This window comes from Hylobates moloch, unplaced genomic scaffold, assembly GCF_009828535.3.
Source record: "Hylobates moloch isolate HMO894 unplaced genomic scaffold, HMol_V3 SCAFFOLD_18, whole genome shotgun sequence".
Taxonomy (NCBI): Eukaryota; Metazoa; Chordata; class Mammalia; order Primates; family Hylobatidae; genus Hylobates; species Hylobates moloch.
Genome location: NW_026652293.1, coordinates 33,297,845 through 33,311,842, shown reverse-complemented (window position 1 = coordinate 33,311,842; position 13,998 = coordinate 33,297,845). Strand labels below are relative to the sequence as shown.

Genomic DNA, 13,998 nt, shown 5'->3' with positions numbered 1-13,998 from the left:
GGCCTCAGAAAGGATACTTGACTGAGTAAAATGCCCATTCACTGGCAGAAACCCCAGGTTTACCCTTCTCCACAGCCCAAGTTCTTCCCATGATGGAAACAGGCAGGTAACTTGAGCAGGCAAACGTAGAGCCTAGATTTGAACCCAGGACTGTCTGTTTCCATTACACCAACAACTCAAGAACTTAGCAAGAATGGGGAGGGAAAATATTTTGCCTTCTTTGGCTTCAAATTCCAGTCCTTTCAGAGCTCAAACTTACAAGAGTTGGTATGATTCACAGCATTGGACCTGGACCAACAGAGATGCATCTCGTGTCTTCTCCTGAACATTGAGCCTAGATTCAAGCAGAGCTAAAAGGACAGGATTCTACTAGCCTGAATACTCATGAACTAAAAATCTTTTAGGACAATGAGAGCCAGCACATATTGAGGGCCTAATAAGTGACAGGCACCATCCTAAATCCTTAAAATATCTTAATTGTCCTAACCCTGTGGGGAAGATATTCTCTATACCTATAACTGCTAAGGCCAGGGTGTTTCAGGGGCCAGCTACACAGCACACCACATGCCCAGTCCGCAGCACCTCCCAGAGAAATAGGCTCTTCTATGGAATGCTGAGCCAATGCCCATGTGTGCTTTGTGGTTGGCTGCTACTATAGACACAAGCTGCAAGAGGAATCACTTTGAGTGTCTCTGGTGGAAAAATGGAGGCAACCTTGGTGCTCTAGAAGCAAATCCTCTTTCAGAAGGATTGTAAAGGCAGAGTTTGAAATTGAAGTTTCCTGAATCTACTTGTGCTGCTTCAATTCCTTCATGCTGCTCCTCAATCTCAGCTCCTGTTTGATATTACTGAAGTACATCGTGTCAAGTACAAGCTTTAAGCTTGGAGCTGGGTTCAAATCCTAGCTAGGTTCAAATGAATATAAAAACAGTACCTACACCTCACAGTATGTCTAAATTGGAAAATGCAAGTACAGAACTTTACATAGTACCTGGCACATGGTAAGTGCTCAGTAAATGGTAGTTATTACTACAGAACTATCACCCAGACCTGACCAAATAGCCAGGAAACATTATTAAAGTAGAAATGACAAGTGGCAAGAATTAAACAGTAATCTCTGCACTGCCCAGGACAAGTGCCTTCTAATTCAAAACAATAAGAAATAAGAACATTCCAAAGAGGAGGGAGGAAAGACATACATTGGCACAGTAGAGAGAGCTAGGAGTAAAGAACAAGAAGGCTCTCAGTGGGGTTTGATGTGAGAAACAGGAGATGAGGAACAATGCGCTCTTGTTATGCCTCATCAACAAAGAAGAAAATAATTCCTTCTACTTTGAGCTGAGGGCTGAGACCTTATTAAACAGTAGAGTCCCAAATAGCTATGGCAGCAGCTTGATTTTCTGGACATTTAAGGAATCAAATCACATGGTGGTGTTTGGGGTATATGAATTCCATCTGAAGGACCTTGATGAAAGGCAAGACTCATCAGGGAACAAGAAGAGAATAATGAAAAATCTTCAGTCCAAGTCAAGTACACAAGGAGTCTCCTGGGCTCCTATAAGGTCTCATACAGACTCTTTATTATTGGAATTTTCTTGCTGTTTTTCCTCTTTCTCCCACTGGATTGTGAGTCCTCCAGGGCAAGAATCTCATGTTGTGTAAGCTCTCCCCTCTCATCCTAAAATACCACTGTGATAGGCAGAATACCCCCCACCCCCACCCCAAAGATATCCACACCTTAATCCCTAAAACCTTTGAATATGTTACGTGATGAAAGTGACTTTGCAGATGTAACTAAGGTTACAGACTTCAAAATAGGGAGTTTATTCTGGATTATCCTGGTGGGCCTAATCACGTGAGCCCTAAAAAACAGAGAACTTTCTCTAGCTGGAGAGAGAGGAGATGAAGCAGAAGAGGAGGTCAGAGAGATTTGAAACGTCAAAAGGACTTGACTAGCTTTAAAGATGAAGAGGGTCATAAGCTAGAGAATAAGGCAGCCTCTAGAAGGTGAAACAACCGTAGGCTGCCAGGAAGGGTACAGGGACTTCAGTCCTACAGCGGCATGAAACAGAATTCTGCCAGCATCTGAATGAATGTGGGAGCAGAGCCATCTTCTCCTCTGGAGCCTCCAGATAAGAGCCCAGGGCAGCAATACTTTGACTTCAGCCTTGTGAGACCCAGAGCAAAGAAATCAGTCAAACCCAACCAGACTTCTAGGCTACAGAACTGTGAGATAACAAATTTATGATCACTACTTTGTGATCATCTGTTTCAGCAACAACAGAAAATAAAACAAACATGAATAACTAAAACTGGTACACACTTTCCCACACACTGTTTCACTTGATCTTCACAGCAAGCCTGTTGGTATTATTGCCCCCTTGTTTTAGAAAAGGGATGCTCAGGGAGGATATGCAACTCGTTCAGGTGACCCAGCTAATGAGGGCTTGAGTCAGAATTCAAACTCAGTCTTCAGGTTCCAACTCCAGTGAGAGCTGTCTCCCACACTGTAGCCAGCCAACTAGCTGTTACCTTAAGCTAAATAAAAATGGATGAAAAAAAAAGACAAAAAAACAAACTCAGACTCCTTTCATACTACAAAAACTTGAAGCTTTTGAATTCTCATTTCTTTTGAAGACCGTTTCTTCCAAAGGTAGTCAGGTTTCTTCCAAATTAAGTTATAAACCAGTCAGGGTATAAACAAGTAAGCAAAAAGATCTCAAGTCTTCCTTCTAGCATATAGAAGAAAAAAAGATTTTGATCAACTGCAAAAGGAGAAATCCTCAAGAGCGGCTGTCAATGAAATACCACTTTCTCCTGTTCAGATGATCTTTCAGCCACTATTAAGATACATCTCCCACAATGACATGCCCTGTTTTTGCCATGTGGGTCTAGAAATAGCTCTGTGGTTGGGGCTTCTAGTCCACTTATGACCAATTTTTATTGTCTGGAAATTCAATGGTATTCAGTCTGAAATTTCTCTTTCTATATTTCTTCCCCTTACTTCTAATAACTAAGCAAAATAATTCCTCTCCCTCTTTGGTCTTTCCATCTCTCGAATATTCGTGAGCTGATATCACACCCTGCATCTGGGTATCATTTTGCCAAGCTTAAGGCTTCTTTCAGCCTGCCGTAGTCAATTGTTCCTATACTACTGTGTCTTCATGTCAAATTATTTTCTATTTCTGTTCTAATAAAGTGTCTAATCTTGAACAGAGTGCTCTGTACACAACAGAAGGTGCCATATTCTAAAAGGTGAATCACACAACAACTTCCAGAGAGAGAAAAAAACATCACTGTTTGGTAGTTGGTTAGACAACTACCTGCAATTTAAATAAACAGCAGACTACAATTAATTTCCCCCAGTTCTACGTGAAAGTTTATGGCCATAAATTCAGAAACAAAAAGGTCAAGCACTTACTACATGCTGCTGGAAACAGTACTGTGAATATTTACAAAGTATTTAAATGACCATTAATAGAATAGATAGACCAAATGCACATGACTTTTTGCAATAAGCTTTGGTTACATTTTTAAAAAGTTATTTCCCCTAGAAGTCTGGCTAAAATTCCATACCAAATTAAACTTCCAGCCAAATGGAATCAGACTCCACATTTCTTAAGGGCCAGAAATCTGGCCCAATATTCTTTGTTCTTACCAAGAACTAAAGAGCTGTTTGTTCGCAGCAGTCTCCAGATAGATATAATACGAGACTGTTCCAGAAGATTTTGTAACTCTCTATTGAGAAAAACTCTAAAATTTGGCCAGATATGGCTGTAGTTCCTAATAGCTCATAAATCTTTTAGGCCCCTCATTAGCTGTTTAGTACCATACTCCACATTCCTAATTCATATCATTGTGGTCTCTAAACAAGCTTACTCTCACAGGGTAATTTGCCCAGAGGTACAATATGGCTGATTACCATTTTTTTTCCTAGTCAATAACATCAAGTGACTTCTTTCTGTTCAAAAAGTAATCATGGTATGGGCAGCTAGAATTTAATCTTTGGCTAAAATGCAAAACTTCTGAAAGTCAAACTAAATAATTCTATATCCATTCACTTAAGTATAGAGACCATTAAATTTTAATAGTTCTTGAGGAAAACATAAGGATGTAAACAGTTAATAAAAGCAAATTGTCCTCAATCTGAAGCCAGCTGATGATGTGAACTCAAAAGATTATCATGGGCTGTGCACAGTGGCTCACGCCTGTAATCCCAGCACTTTGGGGAGGCAGAGGCGGGAGGATCACAAGGTCAGGAGATCGAGAACATCCTGGCCAACATGGTGAAACCCCATCTCTACTAAAAAAATACAAAAAATTGGCTGAGTGTGATGGTGCACACCTGTAGTCCCAGCTACTTGGGAGGCTGAGGCAGGGGAATTGCTTGAACCAGGGAGGCGGAGGTTGCACTGAGCAGTGATCACACCACTGCACTCCAGCCTGGGTGACAGAGCAAGACTCTGTCTCAAAAAAAAAAAAAAAAAAAAAGATTATCACAAAATGTTCCAATGAATAAATTTCATGTTAAAAAAAATTCCTTAAATAACATTTTGCAGCATCTACTCAGTACCTACTAGGTGCTTGACATATTACAGCTGCAATTGCTCATCTTCCTAACAACCAGGAAGGCAGACATTACGAGTCCCTTTTCACAGAGGGAGAAAGTCTCAGAGTCTTTCCTTATTATTAGCTCAAGGTGGTCCCAAAGTTGTGTAAGTGCCAAAGGTAGAAGTAGAACCCACATCTGATGGGCCCCAAAGTTTTCCCATTATACCAGGCTGTTCTAAATGTACTATTTTCTTTCTTTCTTTTTTCAGACAGCATCTTGCTCTGTTGCCCAAGTTGGAGTGCAGTGGCGTGATCTCGGCTCATTGCCACCTCCGCCTTCCGGGTACAAGTGATTCTCCTGCCTCAGTCTCCCAAGTAGCTGGTACTACAGGTGCGTGCCACCACACCCAGTGAATTTTTTGTATTTTTAGTAGAGACAGGGTTTCACGTTAGCCAGGATGCTCTCGATCTCCTGACCTCGTGATCTGCCCGCCTCAGCCTCCCAAAGTGCTGGGATTACAGGTGTGAGCCACTGTGCCTGGCCAAATGTACTATTTTCTGAGACGGCTAAAGTTTCAGAAGATAAAGCTGTTAATTGTAGGATTTAATTTCATTTTTTTTCTAAGATGACACATATGGGGAAAACAGAGGGAACTTATATGTAATTGAACCTTTCACAAAGTATTTTACAATTTAAAAATAGCATTAATGATCATTGTCTAACCCTTATTTGTCCGAGAAACAGTTATTGATGCTACTCTGGTGGACACTGAATTAATACTAGAGACACAGAGATGAGTAACAGAGTTACTGCATTCAAGATGTATAGTCTATTGAGAGTGACTGTAAAAAAAAAAAAAAAAATTCAACAGTGTCCCTCCTTTGCAGAGGCAGAAACTAAAACTAAATGCTGGTGAGGCTTAAATGCCTTACCCTAACTTAGCTTCCAGGAGGCAGAGACAGGACTTTTTGACCTGAAATTTCTCAGTGACTCCTTTGTCATACCCCCACCTCTACATGGACTTGACACGCTAGTAATGCTTTCCATTATTTTTCCTCTACACATCCAACAAAAATTGTAGAAATCTGAGAGTGTGAATTCATCTGAAAAAGTACAGCAACAAGACTAATGATTTTAATGCAGAAAGAACCCACCAGGCAACTTTTTATTTATTTATTTAAGACAGGGTCTCACTCTGTCGCCCAGGCTGGAGTGCAGTGGCAGCGATCTCCTGGCTCAAGAGATTCTCATGCCTCAGCCTCCCAAGTAGCTGGGATTATAGGCGTGCGCCACCACACCCAGTTAATTTTTAAATTTTTAGTAAAGATGGGGTTTCACCATGTTGGCCAGCCTGGTCTTCAACTCCTGGCCTCATGTGATCAGCCCACCTCAGGCTCCCAAAGTGCTGGGATTACAGGCATGAGCCACCACGCCCAGCCGCCACTTTGTTTTTAAAAACATAAAAAGACCATTAATAAACAGATTTTTCTTACTACTTCCAATTGTTTCAGTCTGAAGTTGAAAGATTGTTATGGGAAGCTGCAAATATTTTCAAAGAAAAATTAGGAAAAGTTAGGCTAAGGGAAACATTTTTAATGTTCTCTTTCATCATCAGGGCTACAAAAAGTCTTTGTAACAGAGAATGCAATTCTGTGACTAGGCTCTCATCCTCAGAAATGCTCCCTCTGTGAATATAAAATTGTTATTCGCCTATCTCCTTCATTCATTTAACAACAGTAAGCCAAGACTATGCTGGAGATCTCAAAATGGATGCATGAGGCAGTCCTTTCCTTTAAGAACCTCTCTACTGGGTGGGAGACAGAAACAAATGACCAGGAAGGAATGATTAGCTCTACTGTGTAACAAACCAGGACAGCTTCCTGAAAGTGAAGGTACCTAAGTAGGTCTTGAAGGATGAAGAGAATTTGCCAAGTGGACTGTGTGGTGGGGGGCAAGAGTGGGGACGGGGAGAATGGTGAGGGCAGGCACAGAGAACGGCATGTGCAAGATGACCTAGCTTAGACCTGTACTAGCTAATGTGCTTGCTCTATATTCATCACTTCGAAACTGAGCATATCACTACCAAATGGAACTCTTCTGTTCCTATTTTTCGTAAAACTTTATGAAACCAATTCCAATATAGCTTTTATCCCTACTGCTCCACTGTTTTGTTTTGTTTTGTTTTGAAACTGATTTTGCAGTGATCACCAGTGACTTTCGTGTTGCCAAATTTAACCCAGTAGACACTTTTCAGAGATCATCCTACTTGATCTCTCTATTGAGATCAAGTGACATAGTTGACCATTCCCATTTTGGCCATACTCTCTTCTTGGAGTTCTCCCCCTACCTCTCTGGCCCCTTGTCCTCCTCTACCAGACCTCAAAAAGCTGAAGTTCCTCAAGGATTACCGTAACCTTCCTTTTCCCCAACCCAGGTAATATCCATTCCTGTAGCTTTAAATTCAAACCATGTATTCATGACTTCCAAGTGTGTATCTCCAAGATGACCTCACCTCTAAGCTCGTCAAATCCAACCCTCTCCTTAATAGCTCTATTTGCAAATCTCTCAGGCATCTCCAAGTTAAAATTTCAAAAGCAGAACTTATTTTAACTACTGCCCCTGAAACCTGCTTATGTCACTGCCAGTCCAGTCACGATCCACCATTCGGCTGGCCCGTCACTATAAGTCATTCTTGCCACCCGCTCCCCCACCCTGCCCCGCCCCCAACATTCAGTTACCAAGTTCTGTCAGCTCTACCTCTGCCTGTTTTTCCACATCTATCTCTACTACTGACACCCTAGTCCAGGACGCCACCTTCTTGCACCCGGACAGCAATTCTCCAGCCCTCTGCCACCAGTACATTCTCCACACACCAGCTACGGTGATAGTTTAAATTATTTCATTCCCATTTGCAGCCCTTCTGGTGGTCATCAGTTCTCTTCAAGAATGTTCCCACTCTACTTTCTCCTTCTGGTACATGTTAGGTTTCTGAAGTTAGGTGGGGCATGTGACTTTCTTTGGTCAAGGAGATGGGAGCAAAAGTGGTATGTATCACTTCAGGCAGAAGCTTTAAGAGCCAACATGCACTTCACCTTTTTCTCTTCACCTGCCATGATGGTCATGATGTTCCAGGTAGTGGTTACTCCGTTAGTCTGGGTTCCAGACCTAGGATATGATGGCAAGATGAATATGTAGCCTAAGTAAGAAATAAACATCTGTAAAGCTATATTGTCAACAGCTCCTGACTTCACTAAGAATGAAATACAAAAAAAGCCTTACCATAATGAACAAATCCCAATGAAACTAGCTTCTGTGTGTCTATCCGATCTTATCTCGGGCCTATCCTTCCTGCTCACTATTCTACTCACACTGGCCCCCTTGCAATTTTTGGAACAAGTCAAGCCTGTTTCCACCCTTTCATGCAATGTTCTTTGCATGGTTTGCTCCTTCTTAACCTTCAGATCTCAGCTTAAAAATTACTTCCTCGAAGACATCTCTTTTAACTACTTTATCAAGGTCCCTCGCTATGACTGCTTATCACAGCACCCTAACCATTTCCTGCTGGGCACTTCATAGTCAATAATAATTGTCTCTGACTGACTGTCTCACCCATTAGAATGTAAGCACCTTGAGAAAAAGAGGTGACTGGTATCTCCAGTGAGATTACACCTTCTATATAGTACTCTGTATATGGTGGGCACTCAATAAATACTTGTTAAATGAACAAACGAAAGACTCCAAAAGTGGGACATAACACTACAAACATCATTATCACATATCACAGGAGCAAGTGGTGCTGCTAATGGTGAGAAGAGCAAGGGAACTCATATTTACTGAATGACTACCCTAAACTAGCAACTGCTGTAGGTACTTTACATGTTATCTCTCTCGCTTCTCATAATCCTAGGAAGCCGCTATTAGTATCTCCACTTTATCAATCAGGTAACTAAGACTTGATCTCTTCAACTAACACAATTAGTAACGGCAGTTTTAACTCAAATTAAAACTTAATCTCCTTCCTCCAAACTATAATACCAGAAGGGGGAAAAATCAAACTATTTTATCACTAAGTACTTTTCTATCATGCAACAAATTACATCATCTATGAACATATTCCTACCCTAAGAACCAGTTTTTGTTTTTCCTTTTAGTTTTTGAGGTTCATCCTAAAGCCTATTTCAGGTATCTCTTGTTATCTGGGACAAGTGAGGACAGAATGATGCCGCGAATCCAAACTACAGAGAAATCAGACATTTTGTTGAAACTCTTTTCTTGAAGTCTTTGTCTTCTCAGAGTAAGAAGCTACTATGATTAGGAAGTAGGTCTGTGTTCTGAATTCATTTTATGGAACTTGGGATCAACTTCTATTGGCTTAATGTATCCTCTTGCCCTATCACCAAATGCTGTTCTGCTGGTCACAGAACATGCAAAGCTAAATGGTCTTAGGAGATCTGATCCATAGTCCTGACTATATTAGCAAGGGCTCCAAACACCTAAACAAATGAAACCAGCTGGTTTTCTACCTCTGACCACCTTTGGGTGAAGTAATGAGTTAATAACAGAAAGGTGGGGCCTGGATAATTCCCAAACCATTCTACTGGGCTCCGAGGAAACTCACAGGATTCTGAGCAGAAGGGACCTTTGGGATCATCTACTTAAATCTCCTAATAGTTTAGCAAACAGGTCCAGGCAGGCAGTTATCTGCCTAAGAGAAGTAAGTCTCTTGGCTCCCAGTCAAGTGCTCTTTCTATTATACCACACTGCCTCCCCAATCAAAAATTAGTGATTATGTCCAGATAACATTCAGTTTATAAATCCCCCAATGTTTCTCTTTATTCTGCATTATCTAGAGAGCCCTGAACAAGAAGAACATACACAGTAAAAACAAGGGAGGCCAGAAAAAGTTATTTTAATTTTCTATTAAACATTCTTCTCAAAGCATTATTTTATTCCATATCTCACTGAATTTTAAGAAATAACATTAGTATTAGAAAAACTAGGAAAAAAGATAAATGCAGATAATTAAACTTATATGAAAAAGGAAAATTATAACAAAAGACTGAGACTTTATAAATTGAAATGAGATTATAATTTGAAAACTGTGCATCTCAAAGCAAACTTTATTGTTCAATTATTCTTAATAATAGTGTTTTATGACTAATACACTGATTTTTCAAGAAGGAAACCCATTTTAAAAAATATTTTTATTTTAAAAATAAGCCTGTGTTCAAGCTCTGATCATATTTCTTTTATTTTGATTTGGGAAGAAAATACTGTTCCTGATAGCATGAAATGCAAAATTTTTAGATTTTTTTTAATCTCACTAATTTTAAGAACTATTGAGAAATTGATTAATGACATTAAGTGCACAACACTAATTACTGGCCAGCTGTTGGCACTGTGTTTCTTAGTTCTCCCAAGGAAAACTCTTAAATTGAATCTTCAGCAGAATAATCCTTAAATATACTTTGTAAGCAAAACAAAAGCTTTTTTGTTTACATAGTTCTTTGGATTTTACTGTTCCTAATTTTATTCTGAAACTCAATTTTACCCCAGACCATAATTACCATATTAACTTTGTAATGCACAGTTGTATGCAATTCTGCAAAGCAGTAGTATACCATCAGGCTCTATTCACCCAGAGCACAGGAAAAACAGGATTGGTCACACCCATTAAGAAACAAATCTATCCCACACTATTTGCCAATGTGTAGTTTCAGTCTAAATTCTGACAATGAAATGTATGGATATATATCTATATATCTCATCTTGATTTTCAAAAGTAGCCAAAGGGAGTTCTTCAGAGCTTAGCATTGCCTGGCTGAAGCTGAAGATTTTGTAACTTCATAGCCAGACCCATGTTGCCAGTGATTTTCAATTTGCCTTGAAAGAAGGCCTGTGAATAAGAAAGAAAATTCATTACTTGGTGTTTTTCTTGTTTTAAGATTGCTAATGTTTCTACACTATCTAGCCCTGAGATCATTTATTTATCCAGGTCACATGACTTTCTCTAAAATATGAAACTTGGCTTTCTAGAATAGATTTGGAACCAGATTCTTCAAAAGGAAGAATTTGTAAAGGCCATGCTTTTCGCAGAGCAGCAGAAAGGAGCAGGTTTCCCAAATTTCTCATAGAAATTGAGCCTGTTTTCACCTGTCCTCCTCAAAGTGGGTTCATACTAGTCTGATTCTGTTTTAAAACATTCCATGTAGGTGGGAAATATGAACTCCAATTTTTAGCAGGCTGCTGAGAGAAAAAGCATACACAAAAAACACAGAAACTCTTGGGATTCAATCCAATGTGCATGTGGATGAAATGCCACCAATGATAAAGGACTTATCCCTACAGAGGGCACAGAGCCTGCTGAGAATGAGGTGCTTGTGTTACTCTTTGGCTCAATAAGAAGAATCAAACCAATCTGAAGTGCAGAGCCACAATTTGTTCCATTTAACAACTGCCTGGGATTAGATCACATGATGTTTGCTAAATTTACCATGTAACAAAATCCCAGGAAAACTTAAGAGAAATAGCAAAATTGGGAACATAGCATAATTTCCCTGCCATGATCTCAGTATTTTAACTGAACGCTTAAAATAAGGAAGAGCTAGATTTTTTAAAAGTTTCTGGTAGTCCTAGGTTTTTAACAGTACATTAAGAAGCTAGGAGCTCTTCTACATCATCCATGGGAATGTAAGGAGCTCTGTTTTTTTCTGTACCTCCTGGTAAGGGTGACTAATTCCTTTTTTTCCCCTTCCTCTGTCTGGACAAACTAAATGTTTCCTTTCTATATGGCACAGTCTTCTGTCTGATGGCTTAAAGGTCAGGTGTCTCAGAACACAATATACTGAACAAACATTATTTAAAAATATGGACCAGTAGTACAGAAGAAACTCGCCACCTTTCCCCTTTTAAGTTAACAAAGAAAATCACTTTCTATTTACTAACAATAGAGAAAACATGAATCTTCACCCTGTAGAGAGTCCATACACAAAGATGATTTTAATCTGGCCCCTAGGTGTTCTTCATGTACACTTGCCGCTGGAGCCAAACACTGAAATTAGAATTTCCACTGCATTTAACGATTTCCAGTCAAATCCTCTGGAAATCCTCTGAGCATAAGGGAAGTCCATTAGCACATTAATAGAAAGGTCTGCTATTTTCATCTTTAATTCCTTTGGGTGTTAACAGGTGCTGAAGGAAAATAAGCTGACACCTTGCCCCCAAAATGGGCAGTACAAAGATAAATGGAGAGAATGAAGGCAGCTGATGTGTGAAGTCTGAACAGCCTGCCAAAGCTGTGCATGGCATGTGCAGTGGGTGGGAAGGAGGATGCCAGCCACCTCCTATACTGGTGGCCTCTGTTCTGTCCAGATTTCTGGAGCGGGCTCAGTGGAAATGTCAGTGCCGATGGTGTGTATTCAGCTGAAGCATCAGAGATGCAAATCTCTCACCTGTCATGGCATCAACTAAAATGTGCTTGGTTACTTAGAAAAAGCATTTTAAAAAAGCAAGTGGGAGTGAGATTTAGTTGTTTTATCCAATCTTGCAAATTACCAGAGAACTACAAGAATAAAACCTAAAACAAACCAGACTGAGACAACAAAAAAATTAAGTTACATTGGAAAGAAACATCTTAGTTTCTTTTTTATTAATGGAAAGCTCAGTATATCAAGTTGACAGAAATCTCACTATATCAAGTCCATTCAACACTGCAGCTGAAGAGTCTAAGAGGACCCTTGACAATGTGGGGACCAGGAAAATCTATGCGAGGCATAAACACACTAGACAAATGCAATTTCGTCCAACGGTTGTTTATAGAATACCTAAAAACGTCAGATACTGTGCTAAATTCTGGAAACATAAAGACAAATAAGATGTGCTTTGATGCTTTGAGACACTCACAGCCTAACAGGGAAGAGAGAGAGGCATATTATGACTAACATAACACGACAGGCACTAAGCTGGCAGTCCAGTATGTGGCTCAGGAGAGGGACTGGTTAAAGCTCCCCAGCAACTTGGAAAGAGGTCCTTGGAGATAACATCTGAGCCAATTTTGAAAGACAAGTCATTTGTCAGGTAAGGACAGGTCAGGCAAAAGGAAGAACATGGGGAAATAAATGGAATGTAAAAGGTCATGCCTTTGTTCATGCCACCCCTCCCTCCTCCTGGAACGCTCCTCCTTTCCACCTGGGCACTAAGCTCAAGAGCTGCTTCCTCTGTGGGGCTCTCCTTGATGGCCCAGAGAGATATGGCTGTTCCTGCCTTCATCCTCCCTGACCACAAGCCAGGTGTGGCACCTTGGATCTCTGGCTGCACTCACTCTTTTACAGATCTGTGGATGCCCTGGGCGTGGGAACTATTTCTTATTCTTCTGGGCACTTCCAGCACACAAGACAGTGTCTGGCACATAGTTTGCTCCACAGACGTTTGTCAACTGTTTGGGGAACACTGAGTTTTGTGAGTCTGACCACTTTGCACTTTACAGTCTGAGTCAGGAGATGGAGAAGAAAGGGCTGCAAGACCTACCTACTAGCAGGATATAAGCTCCATCATACTTACCGACTGAGGATTCATTTTACCAGTCATTAAAGCCAGGAAGTCTGAGTCAGCCATTGTGATTGTGCAGTCAGCCTTCTTATCTAAAACAGATACACAGGAGAAGGAAGGAGAAAAGGAGGTGTTCAGTTTCACATACACATTTTTGTCAAGAGCCACTGACTGCAACAGAATTACAACCAGCACTGAGGCAGTGTGGGGAAATGGGCACTCACATATACTTCTGTGGCAGCCTGGTAAAATGTGACATAAACCACAAGCAATCCTGATATTTAACAAGACGGAATTGATTAAATAAATTATGGTATATTCAAATAGTGAGGTATGATACAAGCCACAATAAGAAATGATATGGATCTGGATTTACTGACATGAAAAAAATGTTCATGTTACATTATTCATGATATTATTATATAAGCCAGTTACAAAAGAAACTGTATGATGCCATTTTTGCTTAAAAACAGAATTCAACTATATAAATATAGAAAAACATCTGTAAACTTAAGACACCAATATATTACTAACTGTGACAGACTCTAAGGTGATCCTCCTGGTGTACATCCCCTTCCTTCCAGTGTGAGAAGAACCTGTGACTTGCTTCTAGCCAACAGAATATGGCAAAGATAATGAGATGTCACGCTTGTCATTTTGTTACATTAAATGATTCCACCTTGCTAGAAGACTCATTCTTGCTCTCCTGCTGGCTCTGAATGAGCTCACTGCTATGTTGTGGACTTCCTATGGAGAGGGCCATGTGGCAGGGAACTGGCCGTTAGGAGCTGAAGGCCAGCTCTGGCCTATAGCCAGTAAAAGAGGAAAGCTATCATTCCCAAGGCCACAGGGAAATGAATTCTGCCAGCAACCTGAATGAACTTGGACATGGATCCTTC

General features: G+C 40.3%; 1 protein-coding gene across 5 annotated transcripts in view; it reads right to left on the bottom strand.

Moving 5' to 3' along the window:
• Positions 1-9,354: 9,354 nt before the first annotated feature.
• The window catches only part of SCP2 (sterol carrier protein 2), a 132,274-nt gene continuing 127,630 nt past the window's right edge, over positions 9,355-13,998 (bottom strand). For 3 of the 5 annotated variants that reach the window (XM_032137117.2, XM_058430900.1, XM_032137118.2), the window contains 2 exons: positions 13,112-13,191; positions 9,407-10,448 (listed from right to left, as the gene is read on the bottom strand). In XM_032137117.2, the coding sequence (XP_031993008.1) occupies positions 10,353-10,448; positions 13,112-13,191 (176 nt within the window). In that variant the 3' untranslated portion in view covers positions 9,407-10,352. Of the gene's footprint in view, positions 10,449-13,111; positions 13,192-13,998 lie in introns of all 5 variants that reach the window. The other 2 variants (XM_058430899.1, XM_032137115.2) reach the window with 1 other exon arrangement.